The sequence below is a fragment of the Pyrus communis genome, chromosome 15 (genome assembly GCF_963583255.1).
Source record: "Pyrus communis chromosome 15, drPyrComm1.1, whole genome shotgun sequence".
NCBI classification, from domain to species: Eukaryota; Viridiplantae; Streptophyta; class Magnoliopsida; order Rosales; family Rosaceae; genus Pyrus; species Pyrus communis.
In genome coordinates, this window is record NC_084817.1 from 5,035,233 (window position 1) to 5,048,181 (window position 12,949).

At 36.3% G+C, this 12,949-nt stretch overlaps 1 protein-coding gene across 1 annotated transcript; it reads left to right on the forward strand.

The window, feature by feature from the left end:
* The first annotated feature begins 1,496 nt into the window (after positions 1-1,496).
* LOC137718631 (probable disease resistance protein At4g27220) lies at positions 1,497-11,195 on the forward strand. The gene is made up of 4 exons (XM_068458179.1): positions 1,497-1,789; positions 2,231-2,309; positions 6,380-8,545; positions 10,492-11,195. Exons 3-4 carry the CDS (start codon positions 6,382-6,384, stop codon positions 11,100-11,102), a joined length of 2,775 nt encoding a protein of 924 aa, XP_068314280.1. The 5' UTR covers positions 1,497-1,789; positions 2,231-2,309; positions 6,380-6,381; the 3' UTR covers positions 11,103-11,195.
* Positions 11,196-12,949: the final 1,754 nt, after the last annotated feature.

Sequence of the window (12,949 nt, forward strand, 5' to 3'; positions counted from 1 at the left end):
CTGCCAATCCATGTCATTGCCACATAGGATTTGGCACTTCGGTTGGAGAATATTAGTGTGGTCTTTTTTTACTGTTATAGATGATGTGTACATTTTGGCATTTCTTTTGGAGACCACCTTCTTAGGACTTTGTCAAAATATTAATATTCTCTCTATAGTCTAATTCCTTTAATATTTTAGCTGAAATGCCTTTAGGGCTGGTTTGGTATTGCTGTGCTTTAAAAAAAAATGCTTATACTATGCTGTGAGAATAAACAGCTGTGAAATAAAGGAACATAGTGTTTTTCCTCGAACCTAAATCTCTATCTGATTTCATCAACTGAATCTCTATGTGTGTCTTCTTTTGTTAAAGAAGATGCAAACATTTTCTATTTCATTATCTAAATCTCTATATGCATCTTCTTTTGTTCAGTTACTTTTCTAATTGATTGTCATGCATTGTGTTCGAAAATGTTTAACCAAACATAGTTCTTGCATTTATAAATCTTTTAATCAAACATAGTTTTTATGTGGTAATGTATGTTGTTGCAACTGAAACAAAAAGATCCAATATTGGTAGGGCTGACTTTTACTGTTGGATGTGATTAAAAATGTAATAATTTTTTTTTCCAAGTTTCTGTTTTTAATGAGGCTCGAATGAAATATGCATCAACTTGATTGAAATAACTTAACTACCTTGCTTCGTCTAAATGGGGAATATTTCATTTCTTTTTGTTTGTGTTTGTAGTGATGTAATTCAGGTTCTGTTTAGTGTGATTTTAAATCAAATGCCTTACTTTGTCTAGATTTCTTGTGCATTTGATTTGTTTACCAATTTTTAAGACAAGTTTGCAGACTCTGCACACTGTGTTGTTTGTCACACACTATTGGCCGTGTCGTTTGTTTCACATTATTGGCTGTGTCGTTAGGATGTAGACAGAATAATTTGTCGTCCAAGCTGTTAGGTTGCAGACAGAATAATTTGCCCGTCCAAGCTGTTGTTAGGTTGTAGACAGAATAATTTGCCGTCCAAGCTGTTAGGTTGCAGACAGAATAATTTACCATCCAAACTGTTGTGTGGTTGTAGACAGAATAATTTGCCATCCAAGCTGTAGTTTGGTTGTACACAGAATAATTTGCCGTCCAAGCTGTTGTTAGGTTGTAGACAAAATGATTTGCCAGCCAAGCTGTTGTTTGGTTGTAGACAGAATAATTTGCCGCCCAAATTGTTAGATGCTCGTGCCTTTGGCATGCAGCCACCCAGGTGTCTTAGTAGTCTATTGGGGACGCCTAGCACTCTTATTCATACTTTCTGGCCTTATACGCAAGCTGATTCTCTGGGAGCACTCAATTCCATGCTTTTTTTTTTTATTTTTTTTTTACCATATTGGTTTTATCGATATTTCCACAGATTCAAATAACTTAACTACCACCTTAGTTACCGGGAAAAACAATGACAACTCAGAAATTAAATTAAAATTCTTATATAAATCACATACAATACACAATCTTTACTCCATTGCTAATGGTTGCACCACTTCTTTTTACTCCATATATATGCACGTCCTTATATATTTCAATCTTTAGACTAAATAAAACAAAGAAACATCAACAAATTGCTAATGGATTTACTATGTTTGGGAATTTCATTCTGTTTAAATTAGTCAGTTTCCTGCACACTTGCAGTTTCTTCATTTCAGCTACCTTCTTTTTCTTTCTTTCTATCTGTTTACTTCAAAGAAAGAGCATCACAAACTCTCTGGTCTAAGCAGAAGAATTTGAAGAGAATTCACCACCAAAAGTGATAAAGGTACGTCATTTAATCTTCTTATTTAACTTCATTTGCTTTGTTTTTTTGTTCTGTTTTAATTGTTCCTAAATTCTTAGTGAATGATCTTTAGTGAAAGCAGAATCCAGATTTCATCTTATACCACAACAAGATTTTGTTATCTAAAAAAAAGTGTCTCACATCCATCCTAATTGGTGACGTGCTTCTTTTTTTAGTCGACCTTAGTGAAAGTACACACAATTTTACCTGTGGTTTAGAGCCCGTTTGATAACCATTTCATTTAGCTGTAGGGTACACATATTGTTAAATTAGAAGAAGATAAAACATAGTGCTTTTAGATTTCTTGGTTCTTTTTGCTTTTAGTTAGCAAATTGCAATTGTATCCAGAAGAACTTTGCAAGAAAGAAATAAATTATTACGTACTCTCCCTTCTTACTTCATTAGCTCATTCTCAATTTACAGAATGACCGATTTGTATTGGTGCTCCAAAGAACGTATATTGAAGAGCAACTCACTTCATCCATAACCAACAAAGATAAGGGTACGTTCTTTAATTATAATCATATTTGATTTAAGTTGGAATCTTGGATTTCATTTATTGTAATTTGGTGGCTGTCTTCATATTTGATTTGATTTAGGGGCTTTTCACATGTAATTAGCCTTTGATAATAGAGAAAAATGCTTCGAATTCAATAGTTTGTAGAATCAATTTACTTTATAACACTAAAGAATCTTTACAAACAAAAATCAATTGGAGCATGATAAGTGGATAGATAAGGGCGTCGGAATCTGAATGTGGGTGGGTGGAGCTTATAATTTAGGGTTTAGGACTCTGGGCGGAGTCCTAAACTGTTGATTGCTTAACCCTAGACCATAACAATTAACCCTATGCCATTTAAAAAAAAAACAACAATTGTGAGTTTTTTAAAACAACATTTGGTTTGCTTCTAAATCTGGTGCCATGCAAGCTTGTACTTTTTAACCAGTGTATTGATTATTTATTGTGTTTATGTTAAATCTGCAATAGTCCAATGTATATACGTGATGTAATCTTGAAAAAGAAAGAAGAACAAAACAGAGAATTTTAGAGATGAAATGCTTAAGCTAATAGTAGCAGCTCAACATCCTTCATACATTCTTATCCTTCTCCTTCACTACCAAACAAATACAATTACTCTGAGCCCTTCAATCTGAGAAACTAATTTGGTGCATACACTTGTCTTGTGATACTATTACTAAGTCCACACCTAGTTCACTTACAACAAAGTAACACTAGCAGCTACATAACACTAGCCGTTGGAATTGAAACCAAATCTCATTTAGCTCCGACATTCCCTTCTAAATGGATTCTGCTTTGACTCCAAGCATGTTGAGAATATCGCGTTTAAGAATGGGAAAAATAGAACAAACTCCAGAAATCGAAAAACAAATAACTAAGATAAATGACACCAAGAATTTATGTGGTTCGGCAATACGTGCCTACGTCCACGGGACAACAACAACAATCTTTCACTATATCAATAATGAGTACAACCAATAATCTTGCCAAATCTCTAGAGCTAGGACTTGACGAAAAATCTGAAAGAACAAGAATAAGAAAGACACTATCTCTTTTCTTTTCTCTCGCACACACTTTACAATATTCTTTCACTCTAATCCCTTGAGTGGTATACAATTTATTGTTTTTCTCCCCTTCTCAAGACTAGTACAATAGCCCCTTTATATAGACATAATAAAGGTCTTCTTCAATAAGGATTACTAATCCTAATTGGAATCTAGTTACGAATCCTTCTCCAATTGAGAAACTAACTCCAATTGGGAAAACAACTCCAATTGGGAAAACAACTCCAATTGAGAAAACAATTTAATCCTCTAAGACTATAATTCCTTATAGACGTAGGAAAACTTATGGGCTGGAAAAAACCCAACAAAGCAGTCCTCTCAGATAAACGAATTTATGTTTAGGCAGAGTTTTGCTGAAAATATCTGCAGTCTGACTTTCAGACTTGCAGAACAACAACTCAATTGTGTTTTCCAGAAATGCCTCTACGATGAAATGGAATTTATTTATTTTTTATTTTTTATTTTTTTTGTCTCTAGTCTTCTGATGGAACACATGGTTTTTAGTCTTAGTTATTGCAGAACTTTGTTGCTTGATTGAAGCCTAAGAAAATATCCCATATACAGATGTAAAGGCATAACTTGAGGTACTTCTCATATCATCCTCACTTCCACCCCAGTCACTATCACAGAAGCCAATTAGATCTGCATTCTCACTTTTTATGCTTGAGTCCAAAGTCCAAGGTTCATGAGATGTATCTGAGGATCCTTTTTGAAGTTCCCTTGTGAATCTTTGTTATACTATGCATAAATCTTGATAGCAGGTTTGCTACAAACATGATATCAAGTCTTCTTGCAGTCAAATAAAGTAGATTGCCAACAATTTTCTTCTACAAATTCTCATCGGCAGCTTCAGTTCCATCATTCTTACGCTTTTTCATTTGTAATCAATGGGGTAGCAATTGACTTTGCATCATTTCAATCCAAATTTCTCAAGTAAGGTCTGTGTATATTTTTGTTGATGTATGAAAATACCACTGGATTATGGAATCACTCCAATTCCCAAAAAGTGAAGAAGAAATCATTTCATAATACTTCATCATATCCTCCATGAGTTCATAAATCATAGCTTCATTGCTTCCAGTGAACACCACATCATCAACATAGATAAACACAGGTAGCTTTTCTTAGCCTTTTCCCGTCTTTGTATAACTTGTTTCCTCACTTGAACTTTTGCTGAAGTAGGAGTCAATTTCAATGTACCAAGACCTTGGTGCTTACTTTGTTCCATACAGTGCATTCCTTAATTTGAACACCTTCTCATCTTTATTTGGAACCACAAAACCTTGTGGTTGATCCACGTACACTTCTTCTTCAAGTATGCTCTTGAGAAAATCTGACTTTACATCCAATGGATACAATTTCCAACCTTTCTATGCGGCCAAAGCAATTAAAGTCCTAATAGTGTCCAACCTTGCCAATTTCAATGAAATCCACCCCAGGTTGTTGTAAATAACCCTTAGCAACTAGTCGTGCCGTTCTTTTGTATGAAGCCGTCTTGATTCAGTTTGGTCTTATAGACCCATTTCACACCTATTACTAGTTTGTCCCTTGGTCTATTCACAAGTTCCCTAAGTTGAGTTTTTCTCAATCATGGCAATTCCATCACTCATTGCCTTCTGCCAAAATTGGTCCTTCTCAGCTTCTTCAAAGCTTTCAGGTTCCAGTATACAATAGTTGCATGTTGCATAAATCTCACTCAACCTCCTCATTCTTAATGAAGTTGATCTTGAGGGAGAGTCTTGCACTTCTAGGTCCTCTGGTGTTGAAATTAAATGTTCGGGAGACTAAATTTCAAACACAATTTCACTCTCAGTTTGTGTTTCACATTCCACTTCATCAAGTCTAAGTGGTACTAAGATGATATCTTCAATCTTTTTATCCCAATTCCTAGCAGCTTCTTGATTAAATATGACATCCCTCATAATAATCACCTTGAAACACAATTTCACTCTCAGCTTGTTGTCTATTTGTCCCTTGCTACTCCGAGAGGACCAAATGAAAGGTTTGTTAGAGAGAAGATAAAACTCATTTCATTTGGTTTGATCAAAGTTTTTTTTCCATCCTGAATTTTTTGTTTTGCAGGTATACTTGAGGGGGTTTTGAATAATTTAGAGTGGAAGAGAATTTCATGAATAGTTTGGAATAGAAATATAATTTGATTGATAGGGAGAAAGAGGTTCTCAAGAATTTTCATTTTAGAGGTAACAGCCTTGTATTAATCTTTGTTTATTGATTTTTCCTATACGTTTAATTGATTGTGAAATTTAGGGTTGATTTTTCTGTTTGTTTGTACAAATTTGTAAACTTTGTAATTTGACTTTGTTGTTTGTTACGTTTTATTTTTTTCTTTTGTATTTGTTTATGAACAATTGTTAATTGAGAACGACTCATGTGCTGCTGCAAAATAAGAAGGTGAACATAGAGATCTAATCTGCAAAGCTTGAGAGATTGAAAATAAAAGGAGAAGATTTTTAGATCTGGAAAGAAGAAGATGAATCATGCTGGGTTTGAATATTTAATTCAAAACCAATAACTAACGTTTGGATGGATAATGCATTTATTATAATGTGGATTTAATTTTATTTATAATTGAAAGTATTTGGAGCGGATGTAATTATCTACTCGATTTATTTTTTTATATAATTACAAAGTATTAGGGGTGTGCGGATGCTTCTGCCTGTAATGATATGTATTTATAAAACTTACCAACGTGGCAACAAAAACAGTAGGGGCGTATATTTGACATTTTTTTTGCATCTATAACAATAGCAACGACTCTTTAAGGGGCAAATCTACTTTCCGCCCCTTCTTTTTATTTAGGGGCAATTTTCAACATATTTACCCCTATTGGGGGTTTTTAGAGACAAGTATTTCTGCCCATATTTATTTGATTTCTTGTAGTGTACATCATAACTCATAAGTCAATTAAAAAAGTAAAGTATTTCTTGATCTCCTTTTTTTTCTAATTTAATTTGTATTCATCAGCAGGCATGGACATTGTTATGCAAATTGTTGGAAAAGTTGCCGAGTATGCAGTTGAAGTAGCTCACTGCAAAAGAAACCTTGAGAATCTAAAGACTCAAGTGAACGAATTAACTGCCGCTAGAGAGCGGCTAGAGCTCAAGGTTGTTGAAGCTGAAGAAAAAGGTGAAACAATCCACACTGACGTCCAGAACTGGCTGGGTGAAGTGGTTGAGATCACCGAGAAGGCGAACGAATTATGGAAGCCTGGTACGCAAGCAAAGATGAGCTGTCTCCGTGGGGTTTGTCCAAACCCGGTGCTCCGTTACAAGCTAGGCAGGAGATCAACAAAGTTGCAGCAGGCGGTTGTTAACCTCTACGCGAAAAGAGATTTCGCTAGCATTTCGTACAATGTCCGCCCACAAGAGGTATCCATGGTATCTGACAAACATTATGAGGCATTTGATTCGAGGAATTTAACTGTCAAGAAGATCATGGATGAACTGAGAATTCCTAATACCGACCTGATTTTGGTCTATGGTATTGGAGGCGTGGGGAAGACCACACTGGTTGAAGAAGTCCTCAGGCAAGCTGTAAAAGAAAAGTTATTTGCTGATGCGGTTATGGTAAGAAGTGTGCAAAATCCGGACCTTGTAGGAATTCAAAAAGAAATTGCCAGAAAGTTAGGTATGGAAGTTTATGAAAGCGAAACTATGTCAGACAGAGCACTTCGTCTGTGTAACAGGATAAAAGCCAAGAAAGTTCTTGTAATTTTAGACAACATTTGGGAAAGCATTGACTTGCAGAGTGTAGGACTTCCTTGTCTGCCGACTTGTAGAATACTGTTGACATCCAGAACTCGAAAATTGCTATCCTCAGAGAAGCGGTTGCAAAAAGACTTTGAGCTTCAAGTTTTAAACGAGGAAGAAGCTTGGCGTTTATTTGAGACGAAGGCAGGTGATGTTGTTAAAAATCCCAACAAACAAACTGTGGCAACTGCAGTAGCCAAAAAATGCGGAGGTTTGCCAGTTTTGGTTGTCACAGTCGCAAGCTCTTTAAGAAATAGAAGTACTTTACCAGTATGGAGGGATGCCTTGAGATGCCTAAAAGTGTTTGACAACGAACACTCAGCCGAACAAGAAGCATACTCGGCTTTAGAGTGGAGTTACAATCAATTGGATGATCAAAAGCTTAAGCCCCTATTCTTGGTATGTGGAATTTTGGTACGTCTTGGGGGAGCCTACGCTTCTCTGACAAACTTGTTGAAATATACAATTGGTTTGGGTTTGTTTAATAACATTGACTCAGTGGAGCATGCACAATATGCATTGCACTCGCGGATTGAAGAGCTTAAAGATTCTTGTCTGTTACTTGAATCCGAGGATAATACATCATTCACAATGCATGATATGGTACGCGATGTTGCCATCTCAATTGCATCCAAAGGCCAACATGCCTTATTAAGAACATATGGAGATGAGTTGAAGGAATGGCCAAACAATAAGGATTTTTTGGAAAATTGCACAATGATCTCTTTGCCTTGCAAAAACATCCCTAGGCTTCCTGAAGTTTTGAAATGCCAACAACTGGAGTTTTTTCATTTGCAATATGATGGTGACTTGCTTGAAATCCCAGGTAACTTTTTCGAGGAGATGAGAAAGCTTAAAGTTATGGATTTTACCAATGTGCATATTTGGTCGTTACCTCCATCTCTTCTGCTCCTAGAAAATCTTCGTACATTGTGTTTGGATCAATGCATGTTGGGAGACATAACTCTAGTCGGACAGCTATCGCAACTAGAAATTCTCAGCTTTATATATTCCAAGCTTAAAGAGTTGCCGAAAGAAATAGGGAAATTGACTCGTCTTCGACTGCTGGATTTAAGCTGGTGCTCTGAACTCAAAGTGATTTCACCTAATGTTATATCAAGTTTGAAAAGTCTAGAAGACTTGAGAATGAAAAACAGCTTCAACGGATGGGTGCCAGAAGGAGTCACCGGAGAAAGAAGTAATGCTAGCCTTTTGGAACTGAAGGACTTGCCTCGTTTAGCTGCATTAAGCATACATGTTCCAGATGCTAGCAGTATTCCAACAGACTTGTTCACAGACAAGTTAAAAAGATACGAAATATTAATCGGCACTGCGCCAAAATGGGACGATGTGGATGAAACCCTCAATACATTGAAGCTCCACCTCCCAACTGGCTGTGAATTGGACCATGGTCTAGAAATGTTGTTGAAGAGATCATGTGAAGATTTGTACTTGGATGGATCGGAGGGAGCTGATAATGTTGTGTACCACTCAGGTAGTGAAGATTTTCAACAACTCAAGCATCTCCATGTGAAAAACAATGCCCAATTTACACATATCATTACTGAGGAGGTATGCCTTTGGTGTCATTCTTTCCCATTTATGCCATTAGTACTTCTTTTATTTATTTATTTGAGCGATATAATTTACAAAGAAAAATGAAACAACCACCATAGAACTTCTAGATTTTGTCTGGTTAAATTTACATATAGTTGATCATTTGAAGTGGTTCAGTTTTTCTAGTGCGCATCAAGAAACATCTATTGGTATAATTTTTTCATCTAAAGATACCATTTAACTAGATAATAACAATTAATGTGAATTCTCTTCTCTTAAAAATCGAATGTACAAATACTGCAGGTTGTGTTGCCGAACTTAACAAGCTTGGTGGTGGATGAATGTACTGGTTTAACTTTTGTGTTATCGTCTCCCATGGCTAGGAATCTTGTACAACTTAAAAAACTAGAGATAACCGGATGTGAATCAATGGAAGAGATAGTTTCAACAAAAGAACATGGTGAAGAAAAAACGGATGGCATGTTTTGTAAGCTACAGCATATGAAGCTAAGAGATCTTCCAAAACTCTCTAGATTCTGCTCAGTAAGCTGTAATGTCCAGTTTCCATCTTTGGAGAGTTTGAAATTGAAGAATTGTACAAAATTGAAAGGATTTGTCTTTGAACCTAAACTTGAGACTGAAGAACTATACTTTCTTTTTGACGACAAGGTAAAATTATTATACTATTGTTTCTCTTTTATTGATCATTATTCTTATGTCTAATATATTCACTTCGACAAAAAAAAAAAAAAAAAAAAAAATAGAATTTAACAATTTTGTATAATTCGAATACAGGTAGGGTTTCCAAAGTTGGAGATATTGTCCATCTTTAGGCTATCTACTTTGACTACAGTATGGCACAACCAACTTGCTCCAGACTCTTTCTACAAACTTGGACATGTTGAAGTTATCGAATGCCATAGTCTAATAAGCATCTTTACACCTAGCATTGCAGGAAGATTGAATGCTTTAGGAAGTTTATTGATAAGTTCGTGCAGTTGTTTAGAGGTGGTTTTTGAGATCGAAGAAACACCTTACACCTCTACGACTCAGTTGAAAATGTCTGGTTGTGAAAATCTAGATTCGGTATTTATAGATGACTGTAAGAGTTTGAAATATATTTTTCCATGCTCAGTGGCTAGAGATCTTCAGCAACTACGAGAGCTAAAAGTGAAGTTCTGTTCTGGAGTGGAGGAAATAATTTCCAAGGAAGAGGGACTAGAAATGATGCCCAAGTTTGTGTTTCCAAAATCAACAAATATTGAATTTATCTGTCTAGCCCAACTTAAGAGCTTCTATCCAGGAATGCATGCTTCCGAATGGCCGCTACTCGAACAAGTGGATGTGAAGGAATGTGGTAAATTGGACATTTTTGCCTCTGAAATTTCAAGTTTCCAGAAGCATGAGTTTGGAGGTCTTTACACTCCAATTAAACACTCTCTATTCTTAATTGACAAGGTAAAAATACATTACACAATTTTCTTAAACGAAGTTAGCTTTTCAAGCTAGTTCATAGAAAAAATCTCCTTCTGTCGTTATTTTTGTCGTTTATCATTCTTGCGTTGGTAATATTGCAGGATGTATCATTCCCCAACTTGGAAAACATGACCTTAGGCAGAGACATGGAGATATGGTGTGGTCCATCTTCATCACAGTTGTTTAGGAAACTAAAATCGTTGGTGTTTGAGTACTCCGACCAGAAAGTTTCTTTATTTGAGAATAGTGTACATCCAGATGTGACCTTCCCACATTTAAGTGTTTTGAAGCTTAAGGGAATGCGGAAGTTGATGCATCTATACAACGAGAATTTCCCAGGGGCAGACCCAGTTTTTCCAAACTTGAAAGTTCTACATGTGGTTGCTTGTGCTGCATTGAAGGATCCGGTGTTATCTGCTATTCCCTTCAAGAATTTAACAACTTTGGAAGTAGTTGGTTGTCATAGGTTGAAATATTTAACAACTTACACTATAGCCAAAACTTTAAAGCGGCTAAGAGAAATGACGGTTGGGCATTGTAAAAGAATGAGAGGAATAGGGGCAACGACATCAGATGCAGATGATGCAGGAAATGATGGTGAGATTTGTTTTAGCCAGTTGCAAAGTTTGAAACTTTACTCTCTACCACGTCTGCAAGATTTCTTCTCTGGAAATTGCATTGTCAAATTCCGATCCTTGAAAACCGTACATATATACAAATGCCCTGAGTTGAAGATTAACTGTCTTGAGTGGAAGAGTTCCCCAGAACTAGGAGTGCAGATAACAGAGGAGGTAGTACGAGATTATTATTGGTGTCGCAAGGATGACGACGACGACGATGAAGTTGATGCAGATGGTGGTGTTGGTGATGGTAATGAATCTAATGATGATGTTTACTGTAGATGGTGATGATATTGCTGATGACGGAAGCTATGAAGATTCTAATGGCGATAGTGATGGTGATGCAGATATTGATGATGGGGGCTGGTGGTCGTGGTGGTGGTGACGACAATGCTACACTCACCATAAAGACGAGAATACAAGTGGTACACCACATGTTTAAATAAAAGTGGTGGGAAATTTTTTTTTTTAAGTTATTAACTTTTTAGCACACATATCCCACCATTTGTATAGTGACACGTGGTGTACCACCTCGTGTACCGGTCACACTAAAAAATCTCTCTTTGGTAACATGTTTGTTATTTTTATCTGTAAAGGTAATTGGTTTTGGGTTTTATAGAACACAATTTTCTACTATAATTTTTATTCACTTTTCTAACTGAGGGGTTCATGTTGAGACACCCCTGCTGAAGCACAAAAATTTACCTCCAACCAAGAGGCTAATCACAGCATGACACGAGTCAACATTGGAATAAAGCTCTTAGAGCCCCACATTGATTGTGCACGAAAGTCGGAGACTCCTCAATTATAAAAGAAGATCATTTCCCTCCATAGAATTAATCCCTAATGCCATTATAATACTTAAACTTGTCATTAGAACTTGTTAATGATGATTATGCTTAGACCATTGTATCATGTAAACTCTATATTATTATTGAAAAATCATCTACCTTCGTGGACGTAGCCCAACTTAGATGACCAGAGCAACCATGCAATGGTCATAAACTTGACACTTTACTTTGTTCCAAAGTATCTCCAACTTTGTGCATCAAGATTTGGCGTCGTTTGTGGGAAATGACACTTATTCCTACTCTCATCAACTTTGTCAAGCTAGTATCCATTGTTTGGACACTCTTCTTTGATCAGGTATCCCTATCCAAATAGAGAGCCGAGGAAGCCACAACACCCAGAACGACACCCCTTTCGTGTCTAGCGTGAGGCAGTGATTGAAGGAAAGAAAGAAAGATACTCTTCAAGCTAAGGTCAAGGAGAAGAAAGCTCAGAACAACAAATAGTAATCAGGAGTGAGATCCTTTATGAACAACATGGGAGGCTCTTCGAGATGTTGCACGAGACTTGACATACCTCGTCTTACGACCCTAGCCTAATTAAACCGTAGCCATCACATGGGCTTTCACATGAGTAGCTAAAGGACCAAAACAATATGGACTTTAAGACAAAACAGAAGGCCCGAATAGAATTGGGCCACAAAATTCAACAATGGATTGCATGTTGGGAGGTGTCCACCCATCCTAGAAGGCTCTTCCACAATTAAGGTTTTCTTCTTTTCTTGGCTAAGCGAAACGTGTTTGTTTTCAAATTACTTATCATGCATGTGTACTGTCTTTCTAATAAAGATAAAACTCATATGTATTGGTTGGCCCTACCAAATATTTGTCACCTGACTCGCTCTCCATGTGAAAGAATGTTTTAATCAATTTAAAAGTATTCTAAAACAATTTCACAATCATGTTAACTTTAGCGATCATCACCACTTGAACCTTAAGAAATAATTGCGCAAACGTTATTCCATTGTCATGTGAACCTTAAGGGCTTGTATGGTGGCCTAGACTAGATAAGCCTAGAACAGAGTCTAAGCTCAATCCTATGAAGTCCCACTTCTATCTCTTCAGGATCTAGCATTTTCTCTATGATCGAATTAACCTAGAAAGATAGTTCCGTTTCCGCGATTCGTTCATGGTTTTCATTTTGGTTAAATTAGAGTCAAGTCTCATGCACGCTTGCAATTTCTTCATTGCAACAATCCTTTTTTTTATTTATCTTTCTGGTTAAATTACACATAATATAAGACAATGTTTATATTAACACCTCACATATTGTTGAATACACCACAC

Bases quoted from the DNA above. Each gene is read 5' to 3' on its own strand.
- LOC137718631 (XM_068458179.1), top strand. From the start codon at position 6,382: ATGGACATTGTTATGCAAATTGTTGGAAAAGTTGCCGAGTATGCAGTT. The intron at 8,546-10,491 runs TCCCAACTGGCT...TGAAGCTTAAGG, and splicing joins CAATACATTGAAGCTCCACC to GAATGCGGAAGTTGATGCAT.